Below are 22,178 nucleotides of genomic sequence, written 5' to 3'. Positions count from 1 at the left end.
TCTCACACATTTTTCGTGCACGAAACTATAAGGCACTGCCGTGTCGCTGTCGTGCCTTAAAAGTATTAATATATTGTATATTTATGCAATATTTTATTTTTTTGAACTATAAATTTAGAGGAAGGAAGCTACGTGCCAAATAACACAGCCCCACAATAAAAAAAAATTGTAAGTCCCAAAAACGTGACCACGGTACTTATATGTTTTTGGGATCGCTGAATCCGAATCCGGGGTCAGATTAAACAAGCAGATCTTTCTCAAGGTCAATTGAAGGTCAAATTATCGAAATATATGAAAAATACACTAAAACCATGATATCTTGGGATTTTTTCAGGCGCTGAATCCGAATCCGGGCTTATTACAACCCTATCAGGTCATGGTCAAGGTCAGTTGAAGGTCAAATCATAAAGATTCATAAAAAGTAAAATCAAACCATGACATTTAGGGGTTTTTGGGGTCGCTGAATCCGAATCCAGGGTCAGTATAGTCCCATAAGGTTATATTTATGGTCAGTTCAAGGTTAGTTCAAGGTCATGGACGCAAAGAGAGTGAAAAAAATAGTTATAAACTGAAACAATGCAAAAGGTAATGTAAACCATAAAGCAATGAACAATATATATGCAAGTACAATCGTATCCTTTAAAACTATATCATAGTTTGCTGCTCCTTCATTTACTTTAACTTTGTTAGAAGTATATGCGATTCAATAAAATACCCGTAAAAATATTAAGCCCATTACTCTTTTTTATGGTAACGAACTATTTTATTGGCAAATGATCTACGAAGTGGATTACGCTTCCGCTTCTCCGATGTTGATGGTAGATCTCTTTTTAACGACCAACAGTAATCTGCTAACATATTTACGTCCCATCTTCCTTGGTACCTGCGCTCCATTTCCTTGATATCTTGGTGAAATCTCTCTCCCTGCTCTTCGCTGTAATCACCTAGGTTTTCTGGAAACTCATCAACATGCGAATATAAAAAGTGTAATTTTAGATTCATTAGGCAGTCTTCATTATCGGGTGTCTCTCTCAGTGTAAGTCCCAAGACGATTGATGTTGACTATCTTGGGTTTGTGTTAAGGTCTTATTTCCCAAAAGGTTTCCAAAGTCATGTTACAGTAATCTTCATCTCACTTGTATCACTTGTATTTCCTACTTGATACGAACAGATATGAATATGCTGTTTGTTTGCTCCCAGGGTGGTGACGGTGGGAAACGACCGATTCTTTTTTTCGGTCGGCTAAACCCCTGGGTGAAGGCTTTAGAGCCGTCATGGCAGACAAACAGCAAAAAATTACGATGCAGGGATTCGGAACCCCAGTATCGGCGGCTGGTCAGGGTGAGCAAGCGGGCCCGCAGGCGTCGTCATCGAGCGACCGCAGCTCTTTGTTAGTGGGAAACTTGGCTTTCGAAGAGTATAATACTACAAGAATTTATCACTTGAGGTCTGATGACCAAGAATGCCTTATAGCAAAACGGGTTAGTTTTTGTTACATTTGTGGCAAGTATGAGACCCCAAAAAATAGAAGAAAAATCAATCAAAATATGAAAGAGCAGTACAAGAACATGTTTGACTTACAAGGAAAGGTACCCAACCCGAACTCACCGATTTTGATGATTTTCATATATGTTGTAGAACATAAAAAAATAAGAGACACGTATTTTTTTTTATCGGCTAATTTTCACTTTTAAGGGGTAAAAACCTCACCTAAAGTTAACCCCCAAAAAGCGTTTTTTTTAAATATCTCGGCTTAAAATTAATATTTTTCAATGAAACAAATTGGAGGTTATTTCTTACAAAAAGAGCAAGTATTTCATGGTGATTTGAAGAGTAAGGGTAGCATCCCCTATTTTTTAGGGGTTGAAAACATATATTTTTTGGCATAATTTTATAATAAAAATGTTTAAACCGACTAAAAAAAATTGGAAAAAATGTTTAAACATCCTTAATAACAAAATTTAGTTGTCGTCTTTCGGTGTTTTCATAAATATTATCCCTAAGGGGGTAAACCACCCCTAACACAAAATAACTGTAAATATGTAATTCAATACACATTACAAATCTGTATCAGATTTTGAAAATTCAAAATGGCGGATCCAATATGGCGGACGGAAATATCGAAAAAAAATTTTATATAATAAAAAAGTTTTAAACGACTAAAAAATTTGGAAAAAATTTGTAAACATCTATAATAAACAAATTAAGTTTTTCGGTTTTTTCATAGATGCTTCCCCTTAGGGGGGTAAACCACCCCTAACACAAAATAACTATAAGTATACTTCAATCCATAATATTTTGTAGAAGGTTTGTATATAGGGGTTTTCGAGATCGCTCTTTACAAATCTGATATCAGATTTTAAAAATACAAAATGGCGAAACCAATGTGGTGGACGAAAATGTCGAAAAAAAATTTTAACTTTCAAAAAAACTTGTTTACAAATGTGTGATCTTTGTAGCCTGTACATGTGAACTAAAGAGCCTTAAACCCTAAACCCCTAAAGAACAAATAGGCTAAATGGTTGTGCTTTTTAACCAAACGACTCCAAACCCCTAACCTCCAGACAAGCCGAAGGCCTATGCTTTACCGTAGACACGAGTATAGACATATTACCGATATTTTATTCTATCATTTTGTATGTAACAAATAACGTCTCGTTTATTTTTCAATCAAAGATTATTTATTTTTCTGCTTTTATAAATTAGCATAATTTCAAAAAAACATAGGTTAATAAAATTAGTTTATCAAACTCTTTTGCGTTTTGTAATAAAATTTAATGTTGTCAAACTTGGGAGTTTTTCATTGTTACAATTATTTCGTAAGCCGAAAGTTTTTTAGATGAATTCTCGAAGTAATGATTATTGTATCTATAGTAAAATATTTACAGTCTGGAATTCCATAATAATACTATTTGCTACGATTTAATGAATTTATCAAAAAATCTAAATTTAATAATAAATATTATTCTAATTATTATTATTATTTTTCATTATCATTGCTATTATCAGTATTACTGTTATTATTGCTATTGCAATTATGCTTATTCTTCTTCTTCTTATTATTATTATTATATTACTATGATAATTTTTGTTATTGGTAAAAATACATAAAAGAATATTAATACTCGAACTTCATTTGCAATTAAAGAACACGTTGTTATTGAAAGGGAATTTTATATGCATTCATTAGTTTAATGAATGTTATCGTACATTCAATGATAATTCCACAGATAAATGTCTTTCACTCATAAAAGTTGTTGACAATATGTGCGAATCAGTATGTTCTTTTTTTAGATTGTTTTCATCGAGTGTTTACCTCAGCTGCCTGTGTTATTTTTTAGGCAGTGTGTGAGTTTTGTGGGTATTCTAGTTCGATGCCGGAAAGTACGAATAGTACGTCTTTTTGTTTGTCAGTGGTATCATACAGTTGTAGAAAATTTTCTTTAGTGATTTTATATAGATTTACATTATTCAATTTCAAAGTGAATAAAAGTTGAATAAAACCAAAAATAGAGTTTTCCGAACATCACATAGTGGAACGAGAATTCTTCTCCAATGCATAAATTAATGATTTGATTCAATTTACATTCACTCGTTTTATTCTGGTAGAAATGTAGCAGTCGTGCCTTACATGCAAAAACACAGCTTGTATAAATTTTACCGCTTGTTTTCATTTTAGATTGAAAAATGAAAATTAATCCGTTAAACGTTCTAAACTTATTATTAGCATACTTTCAAGCGTTAAACATACCAGATAGTGTCACGAATTATCACGAAACAGAGTTGGCCGAAAAAATAAAAGAAATTTTAATAGATGCAACACATGATTTCAACGATGTAGAAATGATTACTGATGACTCTTTGGATTTTCAAGAAGAGTATAAAGACCATAATGCGGAAATAATTGAAGATGAAGTGCAACATCATTTTCCTGATCCGGATATAGCACCAACAAATCAATGTACAGCAGATAATGAAGAACTAGATTTTGAATACAAAAAAAGAGCTGTAGAATTTTGGAGAAGTAGCAAAACGAAGCAAAATTTAAGTCTCAAAACAGTGCAAAACAGATTCAAAAAAGTATCATCTATTAGTCAGCTACGTCGTTGGGCTCATTCAATTAATAAAGGTGGCACGTATAGAGAAAAAGTAGCACAAATTTGTCAGTATACCCTGGATAATTTTCAAGCAGCTCTCGACAGTGGTTCAATTATCCATGATGAAGATATAATTCGATGGGCCTTACAAGCTAAAAAAGAAATTGGTTTTGATGATATTAGATTCAAAGCTTCTAAACATTGGTTACTCAAATTTAAGCAAGCACACCGAATAGTTTCTAGGAAAATAAATAAGTTCATAACAAGAAAAACACTAGAAAGTAGTACAGAACTTACGGCTAAAGCTGAAGCATTTATCGATGACGTTAAATCGTGTATACCAAGGATTGGACTCGAAAATTTGTATAATACAGATCAGAGCGGATTTCAGCTAGAAATGCATTCTGGAAGAACATTAGCAGTAGAAGGAGAAAAGCAAGTGCAATGTCTGGTACAGTCAATTTCAGCAACAACGCATAGTTATACTATACAGCCACTAATATCAGCTACTGGACAACTGTTGTTCACCGCTATTTCTTGTTTTAAAGGAACCAAGTGGCAAGTTTGGCCCTATTGTAGAACAAAACATATTTAGACCAGAAAACGTGTATGTGGAAGCATCCAAATCTGGAAAATTAACAACAAGTAAGGGAACTAATAACAATTTTTACATTGTAATATCGTTGATCAGTTAATTAGTAAGTCGTTTAATTGCAGATCACTTCAAAATCTGGTTGGAAAAAATATTTTATCCCTATGTAGGCCATCACTCAATACTATTACTTGATTCTTGGAGTGGTCATTGTGACAAAGTTATAGAAGAAACAATGCCACAAAATAAAATTATTAACATAAAAAAAATTCCAACTGGAACCACAGGAAAAATACAACCACTTGATGTCTATGGATTCCGTATTTGGAAAAACTTTGTCCGAACATTTTCTGATAATGTAATGTTAATGGATCATGATATGAATTTACATGTGAGAAATAATATAATTAAACTTCAATCATTGGTTCATAACCAACTGTCTTCACCGAGATATATAGATTTGTTTAAATATTCCTGGTATAAAAGCGGTTACGTCAATGAAAAACCAGATAAATTTGATAATCCTATAGATTTTAGTTTTGGAAAGTCTTGTGCAACACATTGTGAAATAGAAGGGTGCACAAACATTGCAATTGTACGATTTGGTTGGTGCAAAAAAGCATTGTGCTTTAAACACTTTTATGAGGACTACCATTATTGTAAAAACATCGTAAAATAATATATTTTATGCTCAATACAAAAAATGCACTATGGCAAAAGATAAAAGATTGTAGATTATTATTATACTCTAATATTATAAACAAAAATACATTATAAGTTGAATTTACAATAAAGGAATTTCAATAACATTCTGATAACAATTTCTACGGAAATTATAAAACTGCTTCACACACAGAATTTTCTTGTTTACAAATTTAGGAATTTGAGGTGGTTTGGTTAAAAAGCACAACTATTTAGCCTATTTGTTCTTCAGGGGTTTAGGGTTTAAGGCTCTTTAGTTCACATGTACAGGCTACAAAGATCACACATTTATAACAAGTTTTTATGAAAGTTAAAATTTTTTTTCGACATTTTCGTCCACCACATTGGTTCCGCCATTTTGAATTTTCAAAATCTGATATCAGATTTGCAAAGAGCGATCTCGAAAACCCTTATATACAAACCTTCTACAAAATATTATGGATTGAAGTATACTTATAGTTATTTTGTGTTAGGGGTGGTTTACCCCCTAAAGGGTAGTATCTATGAAAAAATCGAAAAACTTAATTTGTTTATTATAGATGTTTACAAATTTTTTCCAATTTTTTTAGTCGTTTAAAACTTTTTTATTATATAAAATTTTTTTTCGATATTTCCGTCCGCCATATTGGTTCTGCCATTTTGAATTTTCAAAATCTGATAACAGATTTGTAATCAGCGACCTCGAAAACCTCTATATACAAACTTTCTACGAAATATTATGTATTGAATTACATATTTACAGTTATTTTGTGTTAGGGGTGGTTTACCCCCTTAGGGATAATATTTATGAAAACACCGAAAGACGTCAACTAAATTTTGTTATTAAGGATGTTTAAACATTTTTTCCAATTTTTTTTAGTCGGTTTAAACATTTTTATTATAAAATTATGCCAAAAAATATATGTTTTCAACCCCTAAAAAATAGGGGATGCTACCCTTACTCTTCAAATCACCACGAAATACTTGCTCTTTTTGTAAGAAATAACCTCCAATTTGTTTCATTGAAAAATATTAATTTTAAGCCGAGATATTTAAAAAAAACGCTTTTTGGGGGTTAACTTTAGGGGAGGTTTTTACCCCTTAAAAGTGAAAATTAGCCGATAAAAAAAAATACGTGTCTCTTATTTTTTTTATGTTCTACAACATATATGAAAATCATCAAAATCGGTGAGTTCGGGTTGGGTACCTTTCCTTGTTAGACATGAAAATTGACGAATTTGATTGGGTTCCTAAAATCATATGCGGAATATGTAGGAAAATGCTACAAAAAGGCAAAAATGGTAAAACTGAAGTAAAAATGAAAGTGCCTACGATATGGAAGGAACCTTTAAGGAAAGAAGACTGTTAGTTTTGTAATACGAATTTGCATGGAGTTAATAGTAAAATCAAGTCGCACATTAATTACGCTAACGTTGAAAGTGTCTCGAAACCTATATATGAATCGTCAATTGATAAAAGAGAAGATCCACTGAGTACGTACGTAAGTGGAAGTATGGATCTTGAGGAAAATTTAGAAAGACATGATAAAGATGAAATGATAGAAGAAGAAATGGAGGAAGGAGATGTTATTGCGGAAGAAGAAAAATCGCCTCATGAAGACAATGACGTTGCTAGTACAAGTGATACAAGTGACGAGGAATACATCCCCTATAATGCTAAGAAGGAGAAAGGTCCACTTACACAAGAAAAAGTGAATGATCTCATACGCGATTTGGGCCTACCAAAGGATGGGGCGGAGTACTTGGCTTCATGGCTAAAAGAAAATACTAATGAAGCTGGAAAAATTCAAATTTCTTACTACCGAGACAGAGATAAGAAATATCGTGATTATTTCGCTAAAGATGAAGAATTTTCCTTAGTTTACTTTAAAGATATAGTTGGGTTGATGAATTGCTTTAAACATGGATGTTACAACCCCAACGAGTGGAGATTGTTCATCGATTCGTCGACGAGAAGTTTAAAAGCCGTTCTGTTACACAATACAAATGTTTATGCAGCCATTCCCATAGGATATTCGGTAATACTGAATGAAGAGTACCGTAACATGAAAGTAATATTATACCGAATAAAATACAATGATCATAAATGGCAAATATGTGGGGATCTTAAAATCATAACAATACTTCTGGGGCAACAATCGGGATTCACAAAATATCCTTGCTATTTATGTGAATGGGATAGTAGGGATAGAAAGAATCATTACATAAAGAGTGTCTGACCCCTTAGAAAAAAGTTCGAACCGGGTTCTAAGAATATAAAAGAAAAGCCACTTGTTGATCCATCAAAAATTCTTATACCACCTCTGCACATTAAATTGGGACTTATGAAACAATGGGTAAAATCTTTAGACAAAGATGGTAGCTGCTTTAAGTATCTGCGAAATCAGTTTCCCAAATTAAGTGATGCTAAAGTAAATGAAGGAATTTTCGATGACCCTCAGATTCGTAAGATGATAAATGATGAAATTTTTGTTACGAAAATGAATCATACAGAGAGAGAAGCATGGTTATGTTTAGAGGACGTAATTACAAATTTTCTTGGAAAGCATAAGAGCCCAAATTACGAACAAATAGTTTTAAATTTAGTAAATAGTTACAAAAATCAAGACTGCCTAATGAATCTAAAATTACACTTTTTATATTCGCATGTTGATGAGTTTCCAGAAAACCTAGGTGATTACAGAGAAGAGCAGGGAGAGAGATTTCACCAAGATATCAAGGAAATGGAGCGCAGGTACCAAGGAAGATGGGACGTAAATATGTTAGCAGATTACTGTTGGTCGTTAAAAAGAGATCTACCATCAACATCGGAGAAGCAGAAGCGTAATCCACTTCGTAGATCATTTGCCAATAAAATAGTTCGTTACCATAAAAAAGAGTAATGTGCTTAATATTTTTACGGGTATTTTATTGAATTGCATATACTTCTAACAAATGTAAAGTAAATGAAGGAGCAGCAAACTATGATATAGTTTTAAAGGATACGATTGTACTTGCATATATATTGTTCTTTGCTTTATGGTTTACATTACCTTTTGCATTGTTTCAGTTTATAACTATTTTTTTCACTCTCTTTGCGTCCATGACCTTGAACTAACCTTGAACTGACCATAAATACAACCTTATGGGACTGTACTGACCCTGGATTCGGATTCAGCGACCCCAAAAGCCCCTAAATGTCATGGTTTGATTTTACTTTTCATGAATCTTTATGATTTGACCTTCAACAGACCTTGACCATGACCTGATAGGGTTGTAATAAGCCCGGATTCGGATTCAGCGCCCGAAAAAATCCCAAGATACCATGGTTTTAGTGTATTTTTCATGTATTTCGATAATTTGACCTTCAACTGACCTTGAGAAATTTCTGATGGGGTTAAACTGACCCCGGATTCGCATTCAGCGACCCCACAAACCCCAAGATACTATGGTTTAGTCTTTTCTTAATGTATTTTGATAATTTGACCCCTATTTGACCTTGACTTAAGATCTGATGGGGTTAAAATGACCCTGGATTCGGATTCAGCGATCTCAAAAACATATAAGTACCGTGGTCAAGTTTTTGGGACTTACAATTTTTTTTTATTGTGGGGCTGGGTATTAGCAGTAGTTACTTTTCAATATATATTTAAATATTTTCATACCTTTTCACTCTGACGTGTAATACAAGCGGTGGTTCCATCTGATTGATTTTCGTCTTTTTTTAAGTGTTTTGTTCCTTGAGAATTTGAATGTAAATTCTTTATTTGTTGTTTAGAATTAATATCTAAATCACAATAGTCTGTTGGTTTTTCGAATTTTGATAACAATGCGTATTGATCATTAGTTAGCAGATCTAAATTAAATGGTTTTGGTCTTATGTTTGATTTGATTTTAGTCGGTATTTCAATCATATCAGGGAAATACTCAATTCGTGTTTTATTCAAATTTGCGCTATCTTTTCTTTCGAGCTTTTTGGCATCCAACAAACATTTATATTCTAAATCAGGGGTTTCATCTACACTTATTGACCTTACGGAAACAGTATCATCAGATGTTAAGTTTGATGTAGACACTGTTTGTGATCCGTAACCACTACTACTTGTGCTTGGTGTTATAATTTTATTTGTCTGTAACTCAGAAAAAGAGTCTAATGTACAAGAAGATGTAAGTTATATTGTTTTACAAGATATAATCAAAACAAATAAATATGTATTGTTATACAAGCTGTAATTAAACGATGAAAACATAGATATAATTATATAATTACACCATAATTTATATTTTATCACCTAGGAGCAGTAGGCAATATGTACGGGACAGGCTATATTTCGACTAGCCCGACAAGACTAAGTGACTAAGTGAGAGTAAGAATTTGAATCAGGGATAAAAGTGTCCAACTGTTTGCGAAAGTACATAATACAATTTTAGGTAATGTAAGTGGCACATTAGGGTTCAAAAAAAGAAATAGATAATCGGAAGTCGTGCTTAATTTAAAATTAGCAAAATACTAAGTTGTGTTATTCTATTTTGGCAGCTCAGAACTTTTTGAAACGAATATTCTTTCCAGATCTCAAGGATAAATGTATAGAATATAGTTATAAAACATATATGAGGCGTACTGCTACATTTTTAGCAGTTGCAATTCTTCAAATGCATGATTTCGATTTTTATATTATTTTGCTTCCTCCTAGAGAAAGCTTTCTAATAGTAGAATTTTGAGTTTCGTCAAAACTTCTAGAAAATACTTTTTGGTGTGTTAGAAGTTCAAATCAAGTGTTTTTAGAAAATGTCCGTATGGTTGTGTGTGTATACCGTAATATTTCTGAAACTACTCCGTCAATATCAATAAAATTTGACATGCATATCTATTTTTGAATTTTATATTTGGGAAAACAGTTATTTTTCATTTTCTCAACTATTTTTCTTTTTATGGCAATTTTTTTTTTTTTTTTTTTTTTTTTTTTTTTTTTGCTGTTACAATGCCGCTACCCTAAGCGGGTCTTGGGCGTTGTCGTCCAGATCGGACGGGTGGGTGCCTATCACCACTACACAGCGCATCCTTAGGTTGCGGATAGAGGAACAGCCCCTGAGAAAGAGGTTAGCTGCGAATAAATTGAATAAGCAGCCGCGGACAGCCGATAGGAACAGGCGTGGGTGTGATGAGCCCACACTGTCGAACGCATTCATCTAGAAACACTACGCAAGCACCACAACAACAAAAACACTTCACATTATCTCTTATCTCTCAATCTATCTCTTTCATCACACATTACAAAAATGGGCAAAAATCCTGCTGCCGAGGATGATGCGGGAGCGATGACAACTGCCCCGAAAGGCGATGTGTAGAATGATTCGTCACCTGGTCTTACGCGGTAACGATGCCAGCGAAGGCGCGCTGCCTTGCAGGGGGGCGTTAGGATGCGAGAATGAAACCGTAGTGTGTCTGACGACGAATTGGCACTGTCCTCGTCAAAGTCGGAAAGCTCTCACTTAGTTCTAGAGAGGTATGGGGGTTATCACCTCTAGAACGGTGGACTCACCTGCGATCGGAACAGGATTCGAAGCGCGCGGGTTTTAACATAACATCATGGCTCAAAAAAATCAAATCCCAACCAAAAGGGACTTAAGGGTTGGAACTTGGAATGTTCGCAGTATATACAGAGCAGGTGCGTTTAAAGAACTCGTAAAGGAAGCTGATAGGTACAATCTAGATTTGGTAGCAATACAGGAATCGCGGTGGCCAGATGGCGGAGTACTAGCATCGGGTAACTTCACGTACCTGTATGGGGCCGGGAGTGGGGGATCTCTAGGCACCGGATTTCTCGTAAGCAAAAGCATCATACATTCGGTTAAAAGTTTCAAATCCGTCAATGATAGGCTCTCGTACATCATTATCGAAGGTGAATGGTATAGATATGTATTCATTAATGTACACTGTCCTACGGAGGACAAAGAAGAAGAAGCTAAGGATCTCTATTACGAAACTTTAGAGTAGGTAATCGACCAGTTCGCGTCTTACGACACAAGAATAGTATTAGGCGATTTCAATGCTAAAATAGGTAGGGAGGAAATGTTTAGGCCTACTATAGGTAAGGAAAGCCTGCACGAAGCCAGCAATGATAACGGTATTAGGGTCATAAACTTCGCGGCGGCAAAAGATCTTATAATCAAAACTACGTGTTTTAAGCACAAGAACATACACAAGGCAACGTGGACATCGCCGGACGGGGCCACACAGAACCAAATTGATCATTTCCTCATTGAAAAAAGACGTCATACTAATGTTCTTGACGTAAGGGCTTACAGAGGGGCAGATAGCGACTCGGACCACTTCCTAGTAGTAGCCAAATTAAGAGCTAGACTAGCAGCGAATCAAAATAGTAAACGAGCAAACAAGGTAGAAAGCTTCGATATTGAGAAACTACGAGATAGAACAGAGCGAATTAGGTACCAGATAGAAATTATTCACAGGTTTCAGGCACTTGAAGAAGCAAACACATCGCCGGAGGGGAATGACGAACCGAATAGCTTATGGGGGGACATCGACAAAACGGTAAAAGAGGCCGCGAACAAAGTACTGGGTAAAAAGAAAAAGCCAAAGAGCAAACCATGGTTTGACGAAGAGTGCGAACTCTGGTTTGAAAGGCGCAAAATGGCTAAATTAGATGGCTTACCCAATAGAAGCGATAGAACCGTAGAAGAGTATTCTAAAGTAAGGAAACAGGCGGGCGCGATCTACAGAAATAAGAAGCGGGAGTATCGAAAGAATCTTATTAGGAGAATAGGAACTAACAGTAGGAAAAATAACTCCCGCGAAATGTACAGAGGGATAAACGCCATCAGAAAGGGTTTTAGGAGTAGAGCGCAATTGATGAAGGACGAAAACGGGGACCTCGTAACAAATGACAACGAATTACTGTCGCTGTGGAAAAATTATTTCGATAAATTATTAAACGTGCACAAAATAGCGAAGAATTAGGGGACGAAATTCACATTGCTGAACCCCACGTGGAGGAACCGAGCTACCAAGAAGTAGAGGCCGCGATTAAAAAACTAAAAAACAACAAAGCCGCGGGAAATGACTCTATACCAGCTGAGTTACTCAAATATGGGGGCGTCGAGCTCACTTTCAAAATCTATAAACTAGTATGTGCCATCTGGAAAAATGAAACAATACCCGAAAATTGGAAGGAATCTATCATTATACCGATTTTTAAAAAGGGGGATAAGACAGAGTGCAATAACTATAGGGGTATTTCACTTTTAGCAACGTGCTACAAAGTTCTGTCAAATGTAATACAAGCTAGACTCACTCCATTCGCGGAAGATATAGTAGGAGATTATCAGTGCGGATTTCGGCGCAACAGATCGACAAGCGATCAAATGTTTACCATAAGACAGTTGTTAGAGAAAAAGTGGGAATTTTGCGAAACCATACACCAACTATTTATAGATTTTAAAAAAGCGTACGACTCTATTAAAATTGAAAAAATAAGATTTATTTTGTACCACGATTACGGGCGTAAAAAGGCCTTATTGCACTTGAGATTTTATGAAAAAGTAGATATTTTATGTGTTTTGGCCAAGTTCATTGCGCAGTTTTCAAACCCCTATAATTCTTAAGATATCAAGGTTTCAATTTTTTTTTTTTTTTGAACATTTTTTGATTCCTTATATCTCTTAAACAAAGTAGTAAGTAAGCCGGTATGGGGAGACAACAAATGACGTCAACACTGGCGCATCCTTATCTTATCAATGTAAACAAGTAATAAAGATAAGGTATCATGTTTGTTTATACAAACAAGTAATTAACATTATCTTTATTACATGTAATATAGATAATTTTAATTAATTATTTATGTAAACAAACAATACCTTGACTTAATTATTTGTTTACATTGATAAGATAAGGATACGTTAATAATGATGTAATTTGTTGTCTCCACACATCAAGTTAGTAAATAAAAAAAAAATCATTTGTTACAATATATAATGGGCTAGGAGGATAAGGAGGGACGAAGGAGAAAAATTTAGACTTGTGTTGATTATTTTTCGATACCGCACGTGTGCTCGTACACCCAATACCCGAACGAGCTGGCTGACGAGTTGTGCAGCGAAATGCTCGACGGACACGGGATACTTTTTACGAGCGCGGGAGAGCATATCCTTTGACTCTCAAGTGCTCTTCGCAGGAAGTTGATATTTTTTAGTATCCACTTGTCACCATGAGTCTTAGCAGGTGATACCTATACAGCGGAGATGAATTAATGTGACAAAATAACTATACGTGTTTGATACTGCTTGCTGCTTGACGAACACGGGATACTTTTTTACGATTGTGAGAGAGAGCATGATCTTTGACTCTCGACTGCTCTACGCATGAACTTGATATTTTTAGTATCTACTTGGCGGCAAGAATCTTTGCAGTCGATACCTATGCGCGGAAAAAATGGATCAGTGTGACAAAACAACGGTTCAGAGTAATCTCAAAAGTAATTAACACGTGGATTCTCGGAGCCGTATACTTGATACTGCCTGTGTGAGAATCGCTATGGTCATCGCTTGCACAGGAAGTCGAATGCTATTATTAAATGTGATTTATTTAGTCGCTTGAGATAGAGCATTGATTTCAGCCGCCTTGTATCGTGTGAGAATCGTCGACGGCATTATTATTTCAGATTGTTATGCATCTTGGATCCGTGAGGGCGTAGGTAATATAATACCTATGAATCAGTCGATCCTCTTACCGTGTAAGTGACATTCGACGAAATTTTGATACTCGTCAATGATAAAGCTGAGGCAAAACTTATCACAGGATGTTATTTTTTGCGCTTTATACTGTTGCGCGAGTCCACATATCCCCCCACTAGCAAGACGCTTTTTATACTATATAAACCCTACGTTGACCTCAGGAGCTCAGTAGTCATGAGAGTAGTTGCATTAAATCAAGAGCTCGCAAGCAGGTATAACGTAGCCGAAGAGTCTATACGCACTGTAGTGCTTCGCATCGCGGGCAATCTTCAAGCAAATAGTGTTGTTAGACGCAGGTGTACAAGAAGCTGGTGTCTACGCGTAAAACGCATGGTTACGTGCCAATTATGCCGCGAGTTTTCACGTCTTTTACGATGGTGTGGGCCACGAAAAATTGCACAGCTTCATAGACTCATTTTTAAAAAATGGAACTTAGCTGTGCGATGCGCAGCAGAATTTTGCGCATTTACCTGTGTTGACGGGGCTAATGACAGTATTCGAGGAGAATAATGATGAGTACATTTTTATTGATTGCAATTTTTCTGCACTATATCGCGTTGTCATTAATAAAAATCAAACAGCGCTTGTACTTGGCAACGAGGTAAACGGTGTCACAGCTGATAGGGTCGTCTGCTGTTGCTACAAGCTTTGTTTCATTCACACACGCGCGCGCGCGCGCATACACACATTCGTAACGCAGTATCGTCTGCTCTTGCCGTAGAACGCGTCGACTGCTACTTACGACGCCTAGTGTTTTCAAGTCGACTGCTTCAGCGCTAGGGATATTAGTTTCTTACATCGGTCATACTATTACATAGCATGCGATGCGTATCTCTCTATCATTACAGTAATATAACGTATAATTATAAAATCAAAGAATATACATCCGCTATATTCTATGACAGTTAGAATACTTTTTTAAACAACTTTGATAACGTTTATTATAAAAAGTAAGCGCTGTATTTTTAACATAAAATTGTTTTACATTTCAGCGTTAGAAAATTTATTAGCCGACATAACCTCTGATGAAGATGATGATAATGATATTATGATAATGATATATACAGAATACACATCAAGTGAAAATGTTGAACCTACGTCATCGGATTAAGGTGAGGAGGAGGTGGAGGAGGAAGAAAGAGAGGCAAGTGAGGCGGAGGAGAAAGAGGCGCAAGCGGGGAATGCTGTAGCCAATGTACAGTTTGTACCGGCTGAAATGGTTGCGGTGAGCGCTGCCGATGCACACGGAGAGGAGTTGCGGGCGGAGGAGAGCGAAGCCGTAAGGATAGAAGCAGCAGCAGCGGTTGCTGCGGCGCCTGCAGCGGTGCGTCTTCAGGTGAATGAGGCAATGGAGGAGGAAGGTGAAGCAGTAGAGAGAGCGCACAATGACCACGATCCTAGAGCGGAAGAGGCTGAAGATGCACCTGCCAATAGGGATTCTCAGCGCATGGCTAATGTTGACCACCTTCTTGCCACATGTAAAGAACCAACAGCTGCTGCTAATAATATTATACAGCGCTTTATGGAACGAGCAGCTTATGAAAGCGAGAATATTATTTAGTATGCGCAGCATCCATGTGTCAAAAGACGGCAACAAATCCTCGACTATTTGGCCCGGTCAGTAGAACCCGAAGAAATGCGGTACACAAAAAGAAGCGCTGGAGGATTGGTCACCGAGCATTTTTTTAACCAGGGAAATCCAAGAGATCGTCAAATTAATGAACGTGAGTATTATGCTGTATTTAAATATACATTTTTCTTGAAATAAAATCTTATTTTTAAATATTATTTAAGTTATTCGACGTGGTCTCGAAGGATTTGCTAAGTACCCCAGGGCTTTGAAACAAGATATCATGCGTATCATGTATGTGTGACGTCCTGCGGCGTATTGCATTTAAGCAATATCAGCGGTGTCATTACGAAGCCGAAAAACTGACGACTCAGATTAATAAGTAGATCAGCGAGGTTAATGAGTATTCCCCCAATACGTCGAACGAACAGTTGTAATTTTACACTAGATCTGGACTCTTGTACGACGCTCCTATCCGTCGACAAGAGTTATCCAGGTTTAAGTCGCGATTCCGATACTTATAAAACTTTATCTTGAATAAATCGTAAACGTCAATTAATTACAAGTATTTTCATTTAAATAAATCCATCCTGTATAAGCCTGACTACAGTACAGCAGCAGAGTTTTCAGCCCAAGCAGTTAAAATCAAGTAAGTAAAATTCAGTAAATAATTATAGATCGGATAGTGAGTTAACATATGTTCGAAGAGCACAAGAAATACGTTGGTTTTTCAATGCTTGTAAAAATAATATTCCATACTGTTAGACACTGAAAATTTACCTGAAGTGTTTAATCGCCTGGGACAGAATTTTTCAGGACCACCAGAAGAATAATTTAAAAATAAGAAAGTATAAAATAAGTTATTCAAATATTTTGTATTCAATACATTTTTTCAGAACATAATCACTCTGACGATTCATCTTGTTCTTCTTCTACAACCATTTTTCCCTTATCTACAACATCTTCGAACACCAATACTTCTGTAGAATCGCAGGATTACGAGGCCGATGAAAGTGATTTTTCTATTCAAGTTGGTAGAGGACAAAGAAGAAGAATTGAAAATTCAAGCAGCAATAATGATGATTTGTCTGACTACCAACAAGAGGATAATCAGCCCAGTGAGGAGAATGAGGAGGCGGAGGAGGAGATCAGCGAGGAGGAAGATGAGGAGAGAAGCGAAACAGACAATAATATGAATTATCAAGGAGTCGATGAGGAAGGAGATGAGGATATCCAGCCTCCTGGTAATCATTTTGATATTTTCCAACAAAATTCGCATTATATATCTAAGTATACAATAGAAGGTAGACGTATTGTGCTAAAAATAAGATCTCCACCGAAGGATGGATCTATAAATCCGATAGTTTGGTTACCTCGCCCCACGGCCCTTGGGCTAGGGCGTTAATAAATCTGTTATCATTCATTCATTCTCTCTCGCTGTGTAATAACGAGTGTGATTGGGATTGCCCTATAATATGCATAAACGCCGGGTTCAAAGCCATCTGAATTAATCGAGCAGTTTCGATTCCGCGCTTTGACGCGGCTGATCGAGTGTATATCGATACTGCAATCGTAGGGAAAGAAATTGCTCGTCCAAATCCAAATCTCCGAAGATTTATACCGTCGCGAGAGGCTGCAGTCCGCGCCATATACCTATACCAGCCGCAGAGATTAAGCCCCTACCAGCATCAGCCCTGCCGCCGTCCGCATCGTCTTCTCTCGTCGTGTCCCTCTAAGTGCCGTCGGCCGGTGCATAGCCCCTCTCTCTCTCTCTCTCTCTCTCTCTCTCTCTCTCTCTCTCACTCTCTCTCTCTCTCTCTCTTTCTCTCTCTCTCTCTCTCTCTCTCTCTCTCTCTCTCTCTCTCTCTCCCCCTCTCTCTCTCTCTCTCTCTCTCTCTCTCTCTCTCTCTCTCTCTCTCTCTCTCTCTCTGGTGAGTCGCTTTGACAGCTTTTCATTCTGCTCCTACTTTCGCACTGCTTTTCTGCCGCTTCTTGCCTTCGGGCCCTCTTTTGTTGTAGATTGTTGCACGCTCTTTTTTGCAACCTTTACGACGACATATAAATCGCTGAAGGTTGCAATTTATTTTCAACATCTATTCTGCACAAACTTTCTGCACGGCTTCTAACCTCAAAATCTACTCGGCTCGGCTTGGCTTGGTTTCCCGCTCGCACGGCGTCTCTCTCCGCTCCTAATCAACATCGAGGAGACATCTACCGCATCGAGGGAGAACTTCTAAGGCGTCTGCACATTGATTGAGGTCGGTGCTTTCTCGCTCTTTACACTAACGCTCCATCTAGCCGTAAGAGTTATAACACCGACTCTACCACTCCGTCGATAACTTAACATCACATCACGAATTTCTGCTCTACCGACTGCCAGTAAGTTATCGACGAAAATGAGTGAAAACGGCGAAAAGAGCGGGGAAGTGCCTTTTCGGCAATGCGGCAGCTGTAAACAGCCTATTCAGCACAAGGAGCCGAAAAGGTGTGCTTTTTGCAAGCTCCATTACCACGTCAAATGTCTGAACACCATCAACATCAAGACAGTCGTGGTAAACGATAGGCAGTTTATAGCCTGTCCGACCTGTGCGGACGCCAAGGGTGCCAAAGCGGGGCCCAGGTCAACATCGGCGGCAGGGGTGACTGCGACAACAGCGGCTAAGACCACCCCAAAACAACCGGGGATGAAGAAGACGAGATCGGCACCACCATCAGCCAACACTTCACGAAGTACTTCACCAACTCGCTCACCACCAACCATCGAAGCTGCATTGAAGGACATTCGTGAAGCTCTCGATGACATCCGCAATGCTCATGCGGAAGCCATCCAGACACAAAACATCGTGTCGGAGAGGATCTCGAGAATTGAGCAACGTCTTAGCCCGCTGGAGAAGCGCCTAAAGGCCCTCGATGAGCTGCCTGCACTCAAGACTCGCATACTTAATGCTGAGTCCACCATCACCGAGTTGCAGGCGCAAGTCCAAGATCTCTCATCGAGGAGCCCAGCATTGCAGCAGGACAACAACAACAACAGCAGCAGCGCTGCGGAAATTAGCAGCCTCCGCAGTGAGCTGGCTGAGGTCAAACGACGGCAGGAGCAGACCTCAAATAGTGTTGTTGTTATCACGGGCTTGCACTACACCCGTGAGACCTCGCTGCATCTTCTCGCGTTTGCAGTCATAAACGCACTTGACCCTACGGTCCTGCGGAGAGATATTGCATCCGTCAGGGTCATGGGTAGGCTTGATGCACCCCGGAACACCGCCAGGAGTGACGGCAGATTGCCACCACTGGCCGTCACCCTCTCGTCGAGTGCACTAGCACGAGCAATCGTCGTTGCCAAAGCTCGTAAACGCAAGCTCCACACCAACGAGCTGGACGCAACCGTGATGGAGGAGGCCAAAGCTCTGAGCCCTGACCACCAAGGGCTCATAAACATCAATGAGCTACTCCCCACCGACGTCCACAAGCTGCGTTCACGGGCTAGGCTGGAAGCCAAGAGGAGGCAGGGCTGCCGAACGTTCGTCAGGGACGGGAGACTGTTCGTCCGCTGCAACGATGACAACGAGCGTGCCACCGTCATTACCACCGACGCTGAGCTGGATAATTTTTTAGCTCGGATCCCGCTCGCCGTAAACATCACTCCACAATGAAGCTGCCACACATACATTTTATCCCACCACGTCCGCCATCAAGCTCATCCGCCGTGTCTTCATCGGGTTCTAAGGTATCTCTGTCTGAAGGTCTAAGGGTCTGTCATTTTAATGCGAACTCTCTCACGGGTCACATTGAGATGATCAGGCTCTTTTTATCCACTCGCTCTTTATTCCACGTAATAGCTGTTACTGAGACCTGGCTAAGCGAGAAGGTGACATCCAGCCCTTCGCTGGATGATTACCTGCTCTACAGACGAGACAGAAACAGAAACGGTGGAGGTGTGGCCCTCTATATACACAAATCTCTGACGGTTAGTGTTATTTCAACATCCGACGGTGAATGGTCCGGCAAGCCAGGCAAGCCTGAATACCTCTTTTGTGAGATATCGGCCAAGGGAGTTTCTCCCATCTTCGTGGGGGTTGTGTATCGTCCACCTCATGCTCCTTTTTTCCAAGGCTCTAACTTTATTAACGAACTAACAACTCATATGCACAACTACTCCACGAAGGTTATAATGGGGGACTTTAACTCTGACCAACTATCCTCATCTGAAGATGCCAATTTCATCAGGGCCTTCATTGATGAGAACTCCCTTTCGTCCGTTCCCTATGGTGCCACACACCATAAACAGGGTTCTGACACCTGGCTTGATCTGTGCCTAATCGACGAGCAGGATCGCCTGCAGTCATACTGGAAGACAGACGCACCTTTCATCAACGGACACGACCTTATCACGGCCACTCTCGACGTACAGATTCCACGCTACGTACCAAATACATACTCATACAGAAACTTTAAAGGAATCAGCGCTGAGAAGCTGAGAGACTTTCTTAGCGAATGTGACTGGTCATCTCTCACCACCTCATCACTTGACGACTGCATATCTTTACTCAACGCTAACCTCACTAACGCCATCAACCACCTCGCTCCATTGCGGACTGTGACTCCAGGACGACAACGTCACCCGTGGTACACTGCGGCTCTTCGTGGCCTTGTATCCGAGAGCAATAGACTTTACAGGCGTTTCAGGGACTCCAGGCTCGAATCAGATCGACGCGTTTACAGATTAGCTAGAGACTATGCTCACAAACAAGTCGAGGAGGCCAGGCTGAATTATTACTATTCACGCCTGTCCACCTTGACTGATATTGCTGAGATCTGGAAAGAGCTGGAGAAACTTGGAATTTCTGCCACCAAGGCCCCCTTACCATCTAGATTCACCACAGATGAACTCAACACGCATTTCAGCGCGATCTCAAATGATCCGCTGGCTCCTGCTGTTGAGGATTATCTTGTTACCCTGGAAAGTCTTGACCTCCCGGAACATTTCGAATTCAAACCTATAACGGAATCGGACGTGTTGGCTGCGGTGTCGCACTTTGACACTCAGGCCAGGGGGAGCGACGGCATCCCACAGGTTGTCATCTCAAAAGCTTTGTCGGTTCTTGCTCCCTTACTAAGTCATATTTTCAACCTGTCCCTTAGCGAACCCTGCTTCCCATCTGCCTGGAAAATGTCACTTGTGCGCGCACTCAACAAAGTCAGCTCACCAACAGCCCTGACTGATTACCGTCCGATTTCACTTCTCTGCTTTCTCTCCAAGGCTCTGGAGTGGCTAGTGCATAGGCAAGTCTCAGAATACCTTGAATCAAGGCTATTACTAGATAACCTTCAAACAGGCTTCCGCACTGGTCACAGCACTCAGTCTGGCCTAATTAAGCTAACTGATGATGCCAGAGCTGGGATAAACAAAAAGAAAGTAACACTACTCCTTCTCTTTGACTTTAGCAAGGCGTTTGACACTGTGTGTCACGTCAGGCTCCTGAGAAAGCTATCCACCTTCGGCTTCTTAAAGCAAGTCATCCGCTGGTTTGCCTCCTACCTCTCTGGTAGAGAGCAGGCCGTCGTTGGTGACAATAACAAACGTTCTTCTCCTCGGCGTCTCAACATCGGCGTTCCGCAGGGGTCCGTTCTGGGTCCACTGCTGTTTGCATTGGACATCAATGACATCAGTTTCTGCCTTGATACCGATGTTTTCCATCTCATCTACGCGGATGACTTGCAAATTTACAGTCAATGCCACCTCGAAGAGCTCGATTCTTTATCAAACAAGATGAGTGCCAATGCTGAGAGGATTACTGGTTGGGCTGCACAGAATAAGCTAAAACTTAATGTTGCTAAAACTAAAGCAATTGTCCTGGGCTCTCCCTACTACATAAACGCATTACCCTCAACAGCTAACACTTTCATTAACATAGGGGGTGCCCAGGTCAGCTTTGAATCTTCCGTGCGTAATCTGGGATTGGTGCTCGACTCTAAGCTTACGTGGAGGGAGCATATTACAAAAGTGTGTAAGCGTGCTCACACACTAATGTACAGGCTTTACTTTTTCAGGAAAAGCACCAATCTCAGGTTGCGCAAGCACTTAGTGCAGGCCCTCCTGTTTCCTCTTATAGACTACTGTTCCCTCGTATACTGTGACCTGACGCAGGAACTCGACCTAAAACTTCAGAGGCTCGTGAATACAGGAATTCGGTACATCTATGGTGTAAGAAGAGATGAGCACATTTCCCCATACAGGCGGGAGTTGCAGTGGCTAACCACTGCCGGACGTAGGAAGTATTTCACTGTTTGTTTCCTAAGAAAAATGTTTAACACAGCCGTACCATCATACGTACTGGCATACTTTGACTTCCGCGTGACACTTCGGCCTGTTAGGGGGGAGGTGATACCTCTGGATATTCCGACATTCGCGACGGAGACGCTGAGGAACTCGTTTCATATCAGCGCCTCATACCTATGGAACAACCTACCATCTCACATTCGTA

The 22,178-nt window shown here is 39.1% G+C and overlaps 1 protein-coding gene across 18 annotated transcripts in view; it reads right to left on the bottom strand.

Moving 5' to 3' along the window:
* LOC100117353 (kinesin-like protein KIF13A) overlaps positions 1–22,178 on the bottom strand; it is a 1,179,147-nt gene that overhangs the window by 180,327 nt on the left and 976,642 nt on the right. For 16 of the 18 annotated variants that reach the window (XM_031928179.1, XM_031928178.1, XM_031928188.1 and 13 more), the window contains one exon: positions 9,035–9,499. The exons of the other annotated variants lie outside the window; for them this stretch is intronic. In XM_031928179.1, coding sequence (XP_031784039.1) covers positions 9,035–9,499 — 465 coding nt within the window. The remainder of the gene's footprint in view (positions 1–9,034; positions 9,500–22,178) is intronic. 18 annotated transcript variants of the gene reach the window in all.

This window comes from Nasonia vitripennis (assembly GCF_009193385.2).
Source record: "Nasonia vitripennis strain AsymCx chromosome 4 unlocalized genomic scaffold, Nvit_psr_1.1 chr4_random0004, whole genome shotgun sequence".
In the NCBI taxonomy this organism is placed as follows: domain Eukaryota; kingdom Metazoa; phylum Arthropoda; class Insecta; order Hymenoptera; family Pteromalidae; genus Nasonia; species Nasonia vitripennis.
Note: the sequence above shows the minus strand (reverse complement) of the source record. Positions and strands in the feature narration are given on the sequence as shown.